The 18,013-nt window shown below is 42.5% G+C and overlaps 1 protein-coding gene across 2 annotated transcripts in view; it reads right to left on the minus strand.

Moving 5' to 3' along the window:
• Nucleotides 1-15,622, minus strand: part of Cttnbp2 (cortactin binding protein 2) — a 150,963-nt gene extending 135,341 nt beyond the window's left edge. Inside the window, exons 1-2 of one of the 2 annotated variants that reach the window (XM_060373970.1) lie at nucleotides 15,414-15,622; nucleotides 703-810 (exon numbers count right to left, since the gene is read on the minus strand). In XM_060373970.1, the coding sequence (XP_060229953.1) occupies nucleotides 703-810; nucleotides 15,414-15,494 (189 nt within the window). In that variant the 5' untranslated portion in view covers nucleotides 15,495-15,622. The remainder of the gene's footprint in view (nucleotides 1-702; nucleotides 811-15,413) is intronic. The other variant, XM_021659355.2, reaches the window with a different exon arrangement.
• Nucleotides 15,623-18,013: the final 2,391 nt, after the last annotated feature.

The raw sequence follows: 18,013 nt of genomic DNA on the forward strand, positions 1-18,013 counted from the left end.
ACCCAGCTGTACAGGGGTGAGAACTTCATCCCAAGGGGAAGTGGAAACAGTTCCTGGATTTCATATACAGTTGGCTGAGATAGCAAAACAAGTCAGGATACAGATTTCCAATCAGAAAAACAGCATCAGGAAAGCTTCACATTATTTCAAAAAGAAAAGGTATTCAAGGCATTTGACATTCTTCGTAAGCTATTACAGAAATAATTTAGTTATTCAAAACTCTGATAAAAATAATTTGAAGACATGAACATTTTCATTTTAGCTATGCACTTTTGAAAAATGAAAAACATCACTCTTGACTTATATAGGAAGTAAAAAGATGTATTATCAGCAATATTTTTTATAAATGATTCTCTTAATTTTCTCCCACAGCTACCATACACATACAAGACACAAAAGTATTAATTTTTAAAAATTCCCTGTCTAAGGTCAAACAAATATGTGATGCATATAAGGATTTCTGATTAATGCAGTGGAGTTTTCATGTCGCCACTTTTCAATGGTTTATTCTTTAGCTTTCTGTCCTCTCAACAAACACATGACAAATAGTTGCTTGTCTCTTTAAGGTTGATGGTTTGAATGTGTAGTATACATTAGCCTGATAGAACACTTTAAATGCAACGGATTCAAAAATTAAGATGGAAGGCACTTCTGTTGTTGGCCCTCTGGGAAAGTTAAGGATACACCCCAGAATGTTCTTACCCTCAGGGCCTCAATGACGAGGTCTCTGGCTTCTAGTTCCCCTTCCATCACACTGAGGAGCATCCGTAGCTCTGATTTGCTGAGGGTGTCCACATCAAACTCCTTTTTCTGTAATGCAAATTGAAAAATGGAGTCAATATAAAATCATTCCTGAAAAGAATGGATATCCTGAAGCCAAGCATGGCGGCTTCAGCATATCCGTTTCCACTACTAGGAGGAGAAGCTGGCAGCTCCCAGCGGCTCACTCGCCAGCTAGTCTAGCCTTGACAAACTCTAGGCCAATGAGAGATGACCTCTTTACCAAGGTAGGTGGGGTTAATGCCTAAAAGTGACATCAAAGATCGTCCTCTGGTCTCCACATGCATGTATACACACACGCATTCGCACAGTCAACCACCTAAACATACATACATACAGAAGAGAAAAGTAAAACAGACATAGACAACCTATGGATCATTTCCATCCAGTGGCTTAGCAGAGGACTGACACTTGACCTCCTACACACAGAAAACCATGTAATGCCAGTTCTGCAAATCTCCCCTCAAAAGAGATGCAGTTGTCTGACTGCCTAAACATATGGACTTAGAATCTGTCTAAATTATGCAGCACAAATTGAAAACTCACCAGAGACTGTATCAAAACAGGCCTGCCTTGGGATAGGGGGACTAATATTGAGGGTACCAAGAAAGCACAGATGTATTCCTGGGAGGGTCCCTGACATAGTGCCTCCTGGGATGTTATTATAAATTCCAGGGCATCCAACAATAACAGGTCTTGTTTACAGAACATCCTTCAGGAGAGGCCACCAGCTGGCAGCCTATACTCAAATCTGGCCAGCAGATGTTTTACTTGGGCCATGAAGAAAAGTTTCACCTTCCATTCAGCCAACATTAGAGAATCTGAAAATATTACTAAACGTTTTAGAACTCTCCCTTCTCTTAAAGTCAGATGTCTGGACACTCTCAGACTTACAATCCACAAAGTCACATAACAATTGCCCTTTTCTAAGGAACACATTCTTCGTATTATCAGCTCTTACACACACACACACACACACACACACACACACACACACAGAGGGAGAGGGAGGGAGAGAGAGAGAGAGAGAGAGAGAGAGAGAGAGAGAGAGAGAGAGAGAAATGTTCTAGTAAGCCTGAGCCATCACCCATATATAGTTATCTTGACTGTCCTCAGATAACATTGTAACCAGGCTACAGAGATAAACAAACCTATGTAGCACAAACCTATGTAGCCGTCTTGCCCTTCTATAAAGAAGGTTACAATAAGGCTCCAGGGCTGGAGAAATCTGCTTCTTAGAGGCCCAGGTATACTATAAGGAGTCTATGCAAGTGTGCAAGTGTGTGGTAATCCTATTCCATACCCAACACTCTTCTAACCCTGTCATTTCTTTCTCCACAACCATCACTGGTAACTACTTCCTAGCTCTCAGGCTTACTCAGATAACCACTGACTCTAAATTCCTGTCCTTAACACCAACCTCTTTGCTTATGGCTTCTACATGGAGGTTGTCTGACATCCATTTTGTAGCTGGAGCTAGAGAGGATCAGTCAGCATGTTGTCCAGGTTTAAGTTAGTGCAGGGTATGAGTTCCCCTGCCAAACACCAATGTCCCTCCACTCTGCAGACACTCTTGATAAACCCATTCACTCTCTACCTGATGAGACAGCATAGTTCATCACCAAATGTCTCATAACACTTAAGTTCTGAAGTTGTTCTTCAATAACATTCTAGAATTTGACTGCACATTTGTGCAGCACTGAAATGTTTTCCAAGTATTTTCAAAGAACACAATTTAACCCACAGGACACTATCACCTTTGTTTTTAGTCAAAGAAACTACAACTCAGGAGTCAGAAAACATACACAGACAATGCAACTAGTAAACAGTAAACAAGAATGCACGAGCTGTGCCTGTGTCTGGCTTCTCTGTGCACGTGGTACACAGCACCAATGTTCCTCATGGGCTGTGTGAACATCACATAAAATGGGTGCATTCCATCAATTAACCAATGAGAAATGGGCTTGCATTTAAGTATCTAATACCAGACTATTTCTATGACTACACAGAAGCAAGCACAGCAAAGTCCATGACTTCAGGGACTGGCACAAGACATAGCCAGAACCAGTCATAGCTCATTCCCAAGAAGACTCTTAAGAAAGAAAACCATGATTCACAGTGGAAAGAGACCAGATCTAGAAGGATCTTCAAAGCAAGATTTCTGACTGCTCCTCGTAGTCAAACGGCTTCTTTTTACATATACAGGAAACAGCAGTTATTGGCGAGGCAGAGCCTAAGGATGGGGAGGAATAAGCAAACCAGTAGCAGACCTAAGGCTGCATGGCACTGGAAAACCCCTGCTCCACAGGCCACTGTAGAGATATTCCCAGTAAGCAGTAAAGTCCTATAGACCATCTGAAATTCAGTCCCCATAAGCAGAGCATTATCACAGATGCTTGTATAATCCAATGGTTCTCAAACTTCAGCATGTGGATGGAACACCTGAGACTTGTTCTTAAAACACAGCAGGGCTCCACTCTGAAAAGAAATTGATTCGGTGAAGGTGGGGGTGGGCATGAATTTGCCTAACAAGCTCCTGCTGATGTTGAAGGATGGAGACCGCTTTGAGAAACATTTCATTAAGTGACCTTTTTTCTCATCGACACGTTGGAAGTTCTAACACCTACTCTGTACCTTTCTTCTGAGGACTGCACAAGAACATATGTGTAATATTAAGCACAAGAGGGTATACGTGAGCAATTGATACTAATAACCCAGATGTTTGTGTAGAAAGAAGCAGGGTATTGCCTATGTCTATTCTTTTTTACATCTGCCAACCCAAACTAAATAAACAGGTTACTGACTATGATGAAAGAGACTTTTATCCTGTTTTTCCCCCACTAAGACTGCAATTCCTGTGTGCTTTAGAGGATAATGTTTTATTAATGCTGATGCTGCCTGTTCTAAAGATTTTAATTAATTGTGCGTTTTACTGTCCTTATTTCTTCGAAGCCTCACAAGCAAAGCACTCTGCTTTAAGGACTAATGAATTATAAAAGCAGCGCCAAGACTCTGATTCATGTTAAGAGTCAGGAGAGCTCGCCCTGCTTCCCTCAGCAGTAGCACGGCATGTGACCTGCAGCTAGCTCTTCTATTTTTCTACATATAATGTCAATAAAAAGGAAATTCATTAAAGGTGGAAAACACTACTACAACCATTCTTGCTGAACCACAAATGTATCATACAGAATGCTAAAGAAATCTGTCTTCTACTACCAATATTAAGTGAGACATTATTTTGAACATACAGTGCATCTGTGCCTGTCTCTCTCACCACTACATCTAGCTCCACTCCTGCTACCTTAGGAAAACATTACTAAATGCTTGATTTCAGCAATAAAATTCCAGTGCTATTTTCTGTTACCTGATGCTTTCGTTCTTATTCTAGGGAAAGAGGGGAAAGTACGTACTTGAAAACATTGTGACGCTCTCAAGACTCTGGCTATTTTATAAGTAAATTAAAAGTATGCTGGGGCTTCTTACTAAAAAATGAAAAGCTCAAAAGCTAATACCAGGGACAGAAGTGTAGGAAGGTTGGATGTGGGGTAATAAAACTAAGGATGTACAAAATGTCACAAGAAAACTTGGTTACTGTATATGCTGAGTAAAACACACACACACATATATGTGTATGTATATATACATATGTATATATATATGTATATATGTATATGTGTATGTGTGTGTATATGTATATGTGTATGTATATATGTATATATGTATGTATATATGTATGTATATATGTATGTATATATATATACAAAAGAAGTTAAGAGACTCCTTAAAAGAAAAAAATAAAGGGGGGAAGCACATTACTCTTTAGTATTCTAAGCCAGCACTTTACCACTGGTAAAATTTTTCCATTTTGAAATGTCTCACTAAGTTGGTCAAGGTCAGCCTTGAACTCACTCTATATCTCATGCTCACCCTGAACTTGTAATCCTCCTGTCTCAGTCTAAGTAGCTGAGGTTACAAGCATGGCCCATTAGCCCTGTGGAGAGGGAAGAGAAATAAACAAAGCCCTGTGCTGTTATTTCACTTGAAGTGGCTTTGATCTCATGTACCTACAGCACAAAAATGTTATATATGAAAGAAAAGGTCATTAATGCATCTTGGTTGAAAACTAAAATACATTATCCTACATATAATATTTATTTTAAAACTACCATAATAATCTAATTCTCAAAAAAGACAGATGACAGAACGTATTGCTGTTCACATTTCAACATTAAGATCTTTGGAGCACCGATGAAAACAAGACTTCTCCAACCCCAAACACCAAGAGGAACATACTCACACTATGCTTTTATTACCGAACTCAACTTTCCCAATTTAACCAAAGAGAAAATCCACATTATTTCAGTGGCACAAAGGAAATAAAAATAATAATAAAGCCACCAACAAGAAGATGAAATCAGTCTACCAGACTGTGTTCACTTGTCAGAAAAGTCCCATATCCAGGAAACCTATTGTTCTGAACACCTACTGTATAAAAATTTGTCAGAGTCCAGTCAAACACAAACAGCATCTGCCTTGGGATATAACAAGTCATGCCTGTTAATTTATTGTGTATAGTTATCCTAGAGGAAAGCTGCTTACTGGCTTGCTCTCAGACTCACAGTTAGTTACAGTTCTGTCTGTGGATTGTACCTCCACAGTGGGCTGTGTCCTGTATCAATTTATCAATCAAGAAAATAGCTCATAGATATGCCCACAGCCCAATTCCTTCACTCACATTTCCCTTCCAAGGTGACTGTAGGTTTATGTCACATTGACAGCAGACCCTAACCGTAACAGTTGCCAAAAAGCTTTCAAGTGATACTCTGAGCCACAGGGCAGAAGCGTCCCTCAAACATTTGCCCAAACACATCAGTCGCATTAGCAGTGATCCTCTAATGACAATGTAATCGAACACACAGACAATTATCTTGTTTGGCTCTTCCTTTCAACACCAAGTCTTCCCTTCCCATGTGATCAATGGGTTTGTAAGCAGAAGTGGGAAGGTAGCTGAGAAAGAAGAGGGCTTAAAGATCAGGCAAGAGTTAGAAACACAGGTGCAGGGACGACCAAGAGAACAGTCACCAAAGAAGGGCAAGTTGCCTTATCTGCTAGGCTCTCAGGCTTCTCCTGAGAGGAGGGTGCTGGACTCAGTAATCTCTAAACTAGGGGTACTAGACTATGTGGGCTCTAAAAATCTATCTAGCCCTCAAGTGCCTTGATTTTATATGCCAGGAGGGGAACCGAATTACTGGATGAGGAAATCTTTATGTTTTTTTTCCTTGGGACTAAAAGCTTTGGAGAAGTACTTGAGGAAAATGATTTTGTCTTTTTTTTTCCTTCAAAGTTAAGAAATGTGTTTTTCCTAGATTAATATTTTATACAAATAATTGCATTCAGATCTCTGTAAGCAAGCAAGATTTTCTTTGAAAACAAATAGGAACTAAATGGAAAAGAAATCAATAAAATATCTTGAAACTTCAAAATACTGAATGCTGTATCAACATGAATAAAAATTAAGTGCAACTTTCTACTTATTTAGACTGTGGATTTAGCCAATTATATGAGTTTTCGGGGCTGGAGAGGTGGCTCCGAGTTAAGAGCTTTGACTGCTCTTCCAGGGGTCCTGCGTTCATATCCCAGCAACCACATGGTGGCTTGCAACCATCTGTACTGGGATCTGATGCCCTCTTCTGGCATGCAGGTACACATGCAGGCAGAATACTATATAAAATAAATAAATAAATCTTTAAAGAAACAAACAAACAAAAAAGAGTGCTCAAAGAATATGATCTTCAGGATGTCAACCAACTTTTAAAACTCTACCCAGGTGTGGTGGTTCATTCCTTGGTCAAAAAACTTGGGAAGCTGAAGCCAGATTGCTAAAAGTTTGAAGCCAACTTGGCGTGGGCTACAGTGACATCCTGTTAGAATAAGAGAAAGACAAGAAAAGAAGAGAGAGAGTTGGGGGAAAGTGCAAGTGTACCACAAAGCAGGACAGAGGGCGGGGTGGGGGGAGAGGAGAAGGAAGGTGAGGAGAAAGGAGGGGAGGGGAGGAAAAACTCTCACTCTTGCTTTTGCTTTCCCCAACACTCTTCTCATTCCCATCTTTCTTCAGCATACAGGACCACCTTCATGTTGTATGCTCTTGGAGACTCTAGCAATCTTTCCCTTCCTCTGTCTTAAGGGTCCGTTGCATTCTCTCATGTGACAATTAATCATGCCCTGCCTTGTGCATTTCCCCAAAGTATTAAACTCATCTTTAGGAAATCTATGTTCCCATCCTTACTAGCTGTCAACACAGCAATAATAGTACATCTTCACATGCTTTTAGCTAACATGCCTCCCTCCACTCGGTATCAAAGAGAAAGCATGTTGTGGTATCAGGCGCAACATGACAGTGGCTCTAGGAGCAACAATATGCCACCCTACTTTAGGGGCTACTTAGTAGGCACAACTACACTCAGAGTAACCCTTAAGACTAAATGAGAACTCATGGCTTACCATGTGCTTCAAGGCACACAGCATTGCCTGAACACTTTCACACAAGACAAGCAATGCTGAGTTGGGAGAAGGTAATAGTGATAATGAAACAATGCCAGGAAGGAAACCTGGTAATGGGTGTAGCTAATTTTAACCAAGAGAAAGCAGGAGGGAAAACGGAAAAGTGGCTACAGCAGGGAGCATTAAACTCAGCCTTTTCCTCATTTCCTCTTCTTATATTTCCTCTTCAGGGAAAGAAAGAATCCCCATTTCAGAAAACAAATACACAAAACAAAGACAAAAAGAAAAAGAAAAAGGTATATTTCTACCAGAACTCAGATTTCCATGCAGCCTAACGGAGACTTGAATCAGCCCCTCAGTGAAAGGGCTTCCACATTTAACAGGCACCACAAAGAACTTTGTAATACATCACAGCTCTTGATTACCTGCATATGGCAAATGCCAACATGATGATTTTCATTAAACCAGGACAGAAAAGGCAATAACAACAGCCTTGGAGTTCCTGAACCCTTTTGAAGAAGAGCCTGGGTCTTTCCATCATTTTGGTGAAATATAGCAAGGCTGAAACAAAATAACTTATAACCGAGGGTCCACTCCACAAATACTGCACTCACCATAGCCTTCAAAAAGATCCCCAGCCTAATGACTAAAAGTGAAAAGTTTTGCACTCAAATCACTGTTTCTACATGGACCACAACATGCCACACACTGTATTAGTAGTCTTTGTATAAGTTACAACTGATACAACTAAAATCTTAACAGCCCTTCACCCTTAATGTCACCAGAAAACTTTCCCACAGTAACTCCTAAATAGAAAGATGAAAAGAGAAAGAAAGAAAGAAAGAAAGAAAGAAAGAAAGAAAGAAAGAAAGAAAGAAAGAATATAAATGTGTGCACTTGTGTGTGGAGACCGAAAGACAATCTTGGGAGTCACTCCTCGAATAGAGGTACCTTGTTTGTAGAAACAGGTTCTAGCGTTAGTCTGAACCCCACAAGCCTGGCTGGCGGAGACTGGCCAAGCCCAATACACCCACTCTGCCTCCCTGGACTAAATGCACATCACTGTGCTGGGCTTTCTTAATGAGTTTCAGCTCTTCACTGACTACAGTATTCACTCCAGCCCATACAAGGCCTTTTTAGATGTTATATAAATTTTGCAAAGGCAATCGGTAGAGAGGAATCAAATAAAATGTCTTCAAATAAAGTCTCTTTTCTTCTTTCATATTTCTCTTATTTTTTAATTTAAAAAATTTATTTGGTTGGATAAACAGTCTCATAGAAGACCCCTGTGCTCAGATATATTTGGACCTTGTGGGGCTCCCTGTCCCCTCTAGGATATACCAATTCCTCCTTCCTTCATATGATTCCCTACACTCTGCCGAAGGTTTGGTTATGGGTCTCAGCATCTGCTTTGATACACTGCTAGGCAGAGTCTTTCAGGTGCCTTCTGTGGTAGGCTCCTGTCCTGTTACTTGTTTTCTCCTATTTCCAATGTCCATCCCCTTTGTCTTTCTAGATGAGGATTGATCATCTTACCCCTAGACCTCTTTCTTGTTTATCTTCTTTAGGTGTACATATTTTAGTATGTTTATCCTATCTTATAGGTCTATATAAGTTAGGATATACCATGTGTGTCTTTCTGCTTTTGGGATACCTCACTCAGGATGATTTTTTCTAGATCCCACCTTTTGCCTGCAAAATTCATGATTTCCTTCACTGTTTATCCAACTAAGGACCATGCATAGATATAACCTACAACCCCTGCTCAGACATAGCCCATAGTAGCTCAGTATCCAAGTGGGTTCCCTAGTAAGGGGGACAGGAATTGTTTCTGACATGAACTCGTGAGCTCCCCACCCCCCTGAGGGAGGAGCAGCCTTGCTAGACCACAGATAAGGACATTGCAACCATCCTGAAGATATTTGATAAGCTAGGGCCAGACAGAAGGAGAGGAGGACAACCCCTCTCAGTGGACTTGGAAGGGGGCAGGGAGGAGATGAGGGAGGATTGTGAGGGAAAGAGGGAGAGGGCTACAGCTGGGATACAAGTGAATGTATAAAATTATTTAAAAATAAAAAAATATTAAAAAAATTATTTCTTTTATATCCCGATTGTGGTCCCCTCCCTCTTTCCCCCTATCTCCTTACCCTAGGCCACTGAAAGGCGGAGTTCTCCTCCCCTGTCATCTAATCCTAGTTAATCAAGTCTCATCAGGACTACCTGGATCCTTATCCTCTGTGGCCTGGCAAAGCCACATCACCAGGGAAAGTGACCAAAGACCAGGCAACTGAGTTCATGACAGAGGCAGCCCCTGCTTCTCTTATTCAGGTTCACACATGGAAACTGAGCTGCCAATTGACTACATCTGAGCAGGAGGTGGAGGTCCTCTCCATGCATGGGCCTTGGTTGGTGCATCAGTCTCTGCAGGAATCCCTGGGCTCAGATTTTTTAGTTTTGTTGGTCTCTTTGTGGAGCTCCTGGTCCTTCTATTCCCTTCCTTATTCAAATTAGACAAAAACAAACAAAATAATCCAATTTTAAAAATGGGGTACACAGCCAAACAGAGAATTCTCAACTGAGGAATATCAAATGGCAGAGAAACACTTAAAAGAATTGCTCAACATCCTTAATCACCAGGGAGATGCAAATCAAAATGACTCTGAGATTCCGTCTCACACCCAACAGAACGGCTAAGATCAAAAACTCAAGTGACAACACAGGCTGGAAAGGATGTGGAAAAAGGGGAACCCTCCTCTATTGTCAGTGGGAGTGCAAATAGGTACAACCACTTTGGAAATCAATCTGGAGCTTTCTCAGAAAATCAGGAATAGTGCTACCTCAAGATGCAGCTATACCACATATCCAAAAGCAAGGACATTTGTTCAACCATGTTTGTAGCAGCTTTATTTGTAATAGCCAGAATCTGGAAACAACCTAGATGTCCCTCAACCAAGGAATGGATATAGAAATTGTGCACATTTAAGCAATGGAATAGTACTCAGCTATTTAAAAAAAGGAAATTATGAAATTTGTAAGCAAATGGATGGAATTAGAAATGATCATCCTGAGTGAGGTAACCCAGAACCAGAAAGACATACATAGTCTATACTTACTTATAAGCTGGTATTAGGCATAATATGTAGGATAACCAATACTAAAATCTGAAGACCTAAAGAAGCTAAACAAAAAAGAGGACCCTAGGGAGGATGTGTAAATCTCATTCAGAATGGCAAACAGGATAGACACCAGAAGCGGTGGAAGAGAGAGAACAGGTCAGGAGCTTACCATAGAGGTCCTCTAATGCTAAAGCCTCTTTTCAGGCTATGAGGCCTGGGCAGAGAAATGACTCCACCTCAGCTAGGCACTTTTTTTTTTTCAATTAAATTTTTATTTTTTAATATTAATTACAGTTTATTCACTTTGTATCCAAGTTGTAGTCCTCTCCTTCATTCCCTCCCAATCCTACCCTCCCTCCCTTATCTCCCCCCATGCCCTTCTCCAAGCACATTGATAGGGGAGGTCCTCCTCCCCTTCCATCTGACCCTAACTTATCAGATCTCATCAGGACTAGCTGCATTGTCCTCCTCTGTGGCCTTGAAGCTGGCTTCTAGTCCACATTCCAGGTACCGGTGCACTGTTCCAAAGCCTTACCTAATCTCTTAATTTCTGTCCAATCTTTTCCTGTGCCCAAACCTTTTGGAATTTTTCTCTCACCCTATCAACCATCCCTTCCTCTATATCCTAGTGAGTGAAAAGGATTTGACTTTAACATTGGAAAAGTTCAGGAAGGGTCAGGAAGTCTGGTCATCATCTTATGTCCATTCCATCTTCAGCCTCAGTCATCACAATGAATACAGGGAACTGAAAAAAGAAAGCTAATAGTGTTGAAAATCTAATTTTGAAAACAGACATCTGGAAAGCAGTTGATAGGTCATTGAGAAAAGCAATTTAGGAAAGGGAAATATAAAAATGAAAACTGGCTGGTGTGATGGTGAAGCAGATAGAGGCTCTTGCCTCCTAAACCTGATGGCATGAGTCTGATCTCCAGATTCCAGAAATGCAAGGAGAGAACCAACTCTACAAAGCTGACCTCTGACCTCCACACATGTATCACCCTCCCTCCATTATACAGTAAATAATGGATGTCTTAAAACTGAGCTTCAAAGGCCTGAAGATGTAGCTAAGTGTCCAAGTGTCCATGTCCAAGAAATACAGAGGTGGAAAGAAAATCAGTCAGTATTTTTATTCGATACCTGAATATTAACTATTATAAACCACTGACCAACATCTGCATTAGCATCTTGTAACACAGTATATTTCCCGATTAGCTGATCAACATCAAGTATTGTGACAGCTTCTAAGGACCCTTATTTAACATATCAACTCTCACCACTCTCCTGGAAGGCTTCCACTCTCTCTAGGCCATAGATGGTCACATGATCAGCAGCTGATCTCTGTTGTTGATGATGAAGTACTAATGCGGTAAAGTGTTTTCTCAACATATAAACTTATGGGAAACACATGAGAATGGAGCCAACTGGTAATTAAGCGCTGGTATGGATTCAACCACAAATGGGGCAAATACTTTTAACACAAAATTGCTCCTATGAGAAATGTAATAGCAGCAATAACAATAAAAATAAACAGAACAGGTGCAAGCAAATATGCAAGGGGTTGTTTAAAAGGAGACAGTGTAACATGTAAAAATATCTCCATTCTAATCTTTCAAATTTTGCAAAACTTAAAGCTATTTTTTAAAACCTGTAACTGAGATGGTGACATCTCTCTACTCGTCTTTGAAAACCTTTTGACAGGGGCATCTGTGAAGGAAACTTGAGAAATGTCCACGGGTGAACACCACTGTCTGCTGTCCCTGTTCAGATCCTCTCTCCGAGGGCCCAGCACAAACGTCCTCCACCATGGATTATGCCAGTGCCTACCGGGAGCACTTCAGATCCTTCCAGTAGGAACGTCTCTCTGTTGTTCCTAAAACTTCTATCCACCTTACTCGTGCCTGTCAGGATCTGACTCCTCAGTGCACTGCAGAGTCTATGGCACTCATGCTTTGAGGGGTTACAGGCAGGAAAGATGTTGTCCATGATACTTCTACATTCATGACTGCTCAGTGATGTGTGTTGAGTTGATATTATTTCCTTTCAAAATTATTCTGTCAAGCTTTCAACATTTCCCAACTACTATATGACTACAAACTCATTTTGCCAAAAAATGAAAACCAAAACCTGCTAAGATACCTTTTTTTGCATTTGTATTCTAGGCGCCAGCCATTAAATTTAACACTGATGTGTTTTTAACTGAAACAATGTCAAGGTATTCCTTGTCATTGCCACTCTCCCAGCAAAACCTATACCAACATTCTGCGTATCAGCTAATCCAGAAATCCTACAGTGAGCAGAATGCTGGTTGCCTTCCCAAATACAGCTCTAAATGGATCTCCATTTTCTTCTGACTCCCAAATTCCACAGTGACAATAAAAAGCAGATTTCTGTTTTCCATACTGCCTACCATTAACAGTTATATTCTGAGCAGAAATAGCAATATGGCCTATAAAAGTCATCCCATTTGGCTAAGGTACCGAAAATAACCCAGGCTCCCGGCGTGGATCACAGCGAAGACTATTAATACAATCCTTGTGAATAATGTAGCTGTTAGCCAGCGTTACACACTTGGGGTGCTTTCAGGATTTAAACAGCGAAGAACAAGGATAACAAACTAAATTTAAAACACTCCACTGGAAATTATATTAAACTGCAAGCTATAAATTAAACCGGTTCCTAAGCAACAATCTAAATAGGAAAAAAAAAAACCCTCTGAAAACATGCACTTTCAAAAATAGCCAACTGCTTTGGGAATGCACAAGCTTGGTGCTGCCAAATGTATATATAAAATTCCACAAGATGTCAATCAATTTGAAATGAAATAAATCTTTACAAGGCAAAAAGAGAATTGCTCATTAAAATTTAAATTATATATATTAAGTTCTTTGTTGGCCAAAACACAAAATATAGCATTAATTTTTAACCATTAGCTGAAAAACAAGTATGATGAGAAGGATTTCTCAAACTAGCTTATATGTATATGTATATACATATAATGTATATGTGTGTATATATATACATATACATATACATGTATGTATAACAGTTTAAAGCCAGGTAGGGTGGTGGTTAAGGCCTCTAATTTCAGCACTTACAGAGAGGCACAGATGGTAAGCTTTGCCTTGAAATAAATAAATAAATAAATATCAGTTTACTCAAGTAGCTAATGTAAGAGTCCCCTTTTCAAATTCAAAATATATGTAAAAAAATATACCCAGTTTTACTGAAAAAAGTAACAACATGTTTACTTAAAAGTAATTAGTTACTTTAAAAACCTTAAGACTGTTACTGCAGGTTGGAAGCCTACAGAATCCCATGGGAATAATGAAGGAGATTTTTGACTGACTAGACCCCTTAACAAGAGTAAAATAATGAAGCTGCTGACTTATCATCATTTGAATCACGCTCCTGACGTTTTTAAACGGCTGGCAGGAGCACTGACCTTGTTGGCACAGAAGTATTCCTGACAATGCAATTTTATTTACAATCTTACATATCAAAATCATAACCCGCATGCTTGTGTTGGTTTGTCTGGCGATTAAAATATCTCGTAGGCACAGTGTATTCGAAGCAGATTAAACAAAGTATCCACCTTCCCCAGGGGAGAAGAAGCATGTTCTCCCACACCTCCACTTTCCCCCTCCTCCTCATGGACAACTGGACACTCAACTTCCTAAGGGGACTTGTTTTGATGGGCACTTTCTCCGTTGTCCCTCACAGAACAAAAGTAATTCACAGGTGGAAAGGTTTCATTTGATGTATTTTTAAAGTTCTTACTAGCAGAGAATGGAAAACTCAGTTTCTCCCAAAAGCTTTAGCCCAGAATATTCCACTTTCGCCGATGGGGATTATTAGTCGCCCCCCCCCCCCTCGTGCCCCCTTCCCCGCCCCCCCTTCTTCTTTCGCAGCTATCACTCCTGTGTACCTCCCTCCACATCTCTTCTTCCTCATTCTACGCCCTACCACCAGAGGTGGGAGGAAATTAAACAGCTCAGGTTGTTTACACCTGGCCCTGCCCTCTGCTGCCCAGACCGGGGCTCGATCTGGAGGTGGGAGACACGGAGAGGGCATCCATGCCAGGCTCAACTCACTCCGTCCCACTCGGAATCCTCGGGAGGAGCTGCCGGATTTGGCCAAGAGTGGGAGGCCCTCCCGGACTCGCCTTTCTTTGCAGATCTTTGCAGCTCTAGCAAAAGCTGCTTCCCAGACCTTCGAATGTTTTCCGACCCGGCTTTGCGGGTGCTGGGTCGAGACCCCAGAGTAGGAGAGGGAGGAAGGGTCTGTGCGCGCAGACATTCAGAGCACCAAGGAAGGGAGCAGGTACGCGCCTAAGCGAGCCAGGACGCCAGTGAAGGGGAACGACGTGTGAACAGCGGGTTCAGAAAACCCAGCTCAATCCGGCTTTGGTTAGGGAGGAACGTCCCCAGACGTCTCACCGAGCGCCAAAGTGCTGGCGCTCGCGGGGCCTCTCAGTCTCCCCAACACTCAGGAGCCCCCACACAAAGAGCATCCCCCACACCTGCCCGGCGATGGTTCGCCTCCCCTCTCGGCTTCCCCGGGTCCTCAGAGGGTTGTCAGGCACCCCAAGACGCGCGTTCGCTTGGCGCCGGGGAGAGGTGAACAATGAGGGCTGAGATCCTCCATGAGCACCCCGCGAGTGTGCAAAGGGGTTACCAAGGATGCGTGTGGGGAGGTCCAGAAGGACCAACCCCTGGCACCCGGGGGTGGGGTAGCATTGCCCCAACTCGAACCCGCTTCTGGCCTCGGGGACACCCCGGGGAAGGGACACCCAAAGGGCAGAGCCCGGGAGAGGAAGAGGTATTCGGGGGAAGAGGGTCCCCTTGGGAAGGGATAGTCTGGGGAAGGAAAAGGAACCCCAGCAAGTAAGAGCACCCCAGAGAAGAACAAGGCATCCCAGGGAGGGACGGGGCACCCCTCTGGGAGCGTCCAGCGGGGACCCCGGCACCACCCCCAACCCGCGTCTACCCCTTCCCGGCGCCCAGGGAACTCGGTTACCGCCGCCTCCGCCGTGGCCCCCTCCGCGTCGTCCGGGGCGCGGGACAAGTCGGGCTCGCAGCTCGCGCCGTCCGTCGCCATCTTCCTGCTCTAGCGGATCCGAATGCGAGCTCGGAGCAGCGGCGGGGCTCAGCTCTCTCCGAGCGGGCGGCGCTTAACCCGCTGCTGGCTGCAGCCGGGGCGAAGTCAACCCGGGAGCCCGGCCGCCCCCTCCCTCCCGCCTCCCGCCTCCCCGCGCCGCCCCTGCCGCTTAACCCTGTGCGCGCTGGAGACGTGGCGCCCCGCCCACCCGGCCGCGCTCCGCAGTCGCTCCCACAGGACCAGCGACCAGCGCGGGAGCTGCTTGATGGGGAGCCTGATACCCCGGGATGAAAAAGAAAGCAAACGACTACTCTCGGGAGGCGACGGGCTGGCAAAGTCTTTGTGGGCACAGATGGATCTGGATGCCAAGCTCCTGCATGTGAAATCTAAACCTTCCCTCACTTCCTTAGAGTAGCTCCATTTTGGGAGGTGCCTTGATTAATATTTCCCAGCTCCTGTCGCCTCGACACGTCTATCCTCCTGGTTTCTACACTGAGTTTTGTTTCATGGCATCTTCAACGCTAGTCCTCTCTAAAACTATCAACTTTCGGCTGAAAGTGTTTGTCCAGCTGTTTTTAGCAACCCTGAGGGTGCTTTTCTGTGCAGTTCTCTTTTCAAGGAAGGTGGAGAGCCCCCACACACCCCAAGCCTGAGGTCTGTTCTGAAAAAACCCTCCAGTTAGCCAGTGATATCTTACTACTTTTGAGAGAGCAAGCAATTTCCCTCGTGCAGGCGAGGATACAAGAACCCACAAACAAACCTTTGTCAAAATGATCTATGGACATCCGTGGCTGGAGTTTTCATGAACGAGTTAGGCCCAAGCACTTAATTCCCAGCTCCTGCCTCTAATTCAGTTCTTACTGCTTCCTGCCAACTCCCAAAATCTGAAAATCTATCACCTTATTGAGACCACATGGCAAAGACCGCCCCAGATCCCTAAAGATGTGTTGAAAGCACAAATGGAGGCATCCAAACTGTGTCTCCACGAAGTCATCAGCACACAGCCCAATCCCACACTTGAAATTCTGCAAGACGAACGACTGGAATGCTCAGTACACGGGTTACAGAACAAAGCTTTTAAAATGCGCAAACAGCAATGACAAAGAACAAAGACAAAACAACAACAAGACCAGCCTCCTCCTAATGGGGGGTTCTGACATCTTAATTGCTCACTTGGATCTGAATATGATACAAGTCAGAGAAAATACTTTCTGCAAACACACTGACAGGAACTGGCCTACAAAATCTAGAAAGTACCCCCTCAAAAAGAGAGGTCCAGGGAACTTTCACCTGGTGTCCTGAGGCTAAGGGTCAGAGTTCAGGAACCACCTGCAGGCTCTCCTGGGCACAGGCTTTCCTTTGTTCTCTGTGGTTTCACCTGATCTCATTCCTTTGGTTCAAACTCTTCTTCATCACACACAGTTTCTTTTATTTAATCAAATATTCCTTTGAAATTGCTCAATATGAGATTATTTAGACTTCTTCTAAGATGAAAGAAAGAATAGCATTTGACAGTAAAAAGATCTTGAACAGATAGTAAATACAGATAGTTAGAAGCAAGTCTATTTCTTGTTCTTTTCAAAACTCATTTTTTGTACATCACCAGGCCACCATTTTTTTTAATACTGAATGTTGAATTATTACTCAAAAAATTTGCTAGCACACTTCTAGGGAGAGGCAGGAAGACAACAACAACAACAATAATTTCACTTACAATTAAGAACAGGTATTCTAAAACCTTATCTCTGGGAAGCAGATCTTATGTTCTTCGGCATGCAGCTCAATTTTTAAATGCCTCGTTTAACTGAAGGTACTTTATAATAACATTAAAAATTTAACTGCATCATTGGAAAGAAATAGCTTGGTTTCGTTCTAAATAAAACCCAAGCAGGAGTTTTGTCAGGAGTCAATTCCTGGATGATATTTTTGATCTCTTGCTTATGTGTACGTATGTAAATGAAAAAATATACAGTCGTAAAAACAAAAGTACAGCACGTGTATTAACTGCCTTACCCAAAACATGGGCAGGAGAACCCAAGCCTTTTGCTTCTATCTCTGTCTCTGCTATGAACAGGCGGAGCATCCTGGGATTGCTTGCAGCAAAAAAGGAGGGGTTAACTTCCACACCAGTGGCCTGGCCTGGAGCTGCCTCTCCACTGGAGGACACTTGCTTTAAATGCTCGCAGAGAATTAGCTTCCACTGCTATTATAAATTAACACTTTCTGTACAAAAACATTCTATATTGAAGTTAACGCAAATAGATCTGAAAGTATAGAAACTTGAGAGCTCCAGAATATAACTCTTGACACTTCATTAAAGAGCTGAATAATAATAACAATGAAAAACATCCCAGGGCCAGAATGAAAAAAAAATCTGAAAGGCAGAGTAGAAGGAAGCTACAAACAGGAGAGGAAGAAGCAATTCCTACACCAGAAACCAACCAGATTCTTAATCCATAGATCCTGTTCTGTATCAAAACAGAGAGATACTGAATGTATTGCAAATGGAATCCCTGATA

The sequence above is a fragment of the Meriones unguiculatus genome, chromosome 21, assembly GCF_030254825.1.
Source record: "Meriones unguiculatus strain TT.TT164.6M chromosome 21, Bangor_MerUng_6.1, whole genome shotgun sequence".
Taxonomy (NCBI): domain Eukaryota; kingdom Metazoa; phylum Chordata; class Mammalia; order Rodentia; family Muridae; genus Meriones; species Meriones unguiculatus.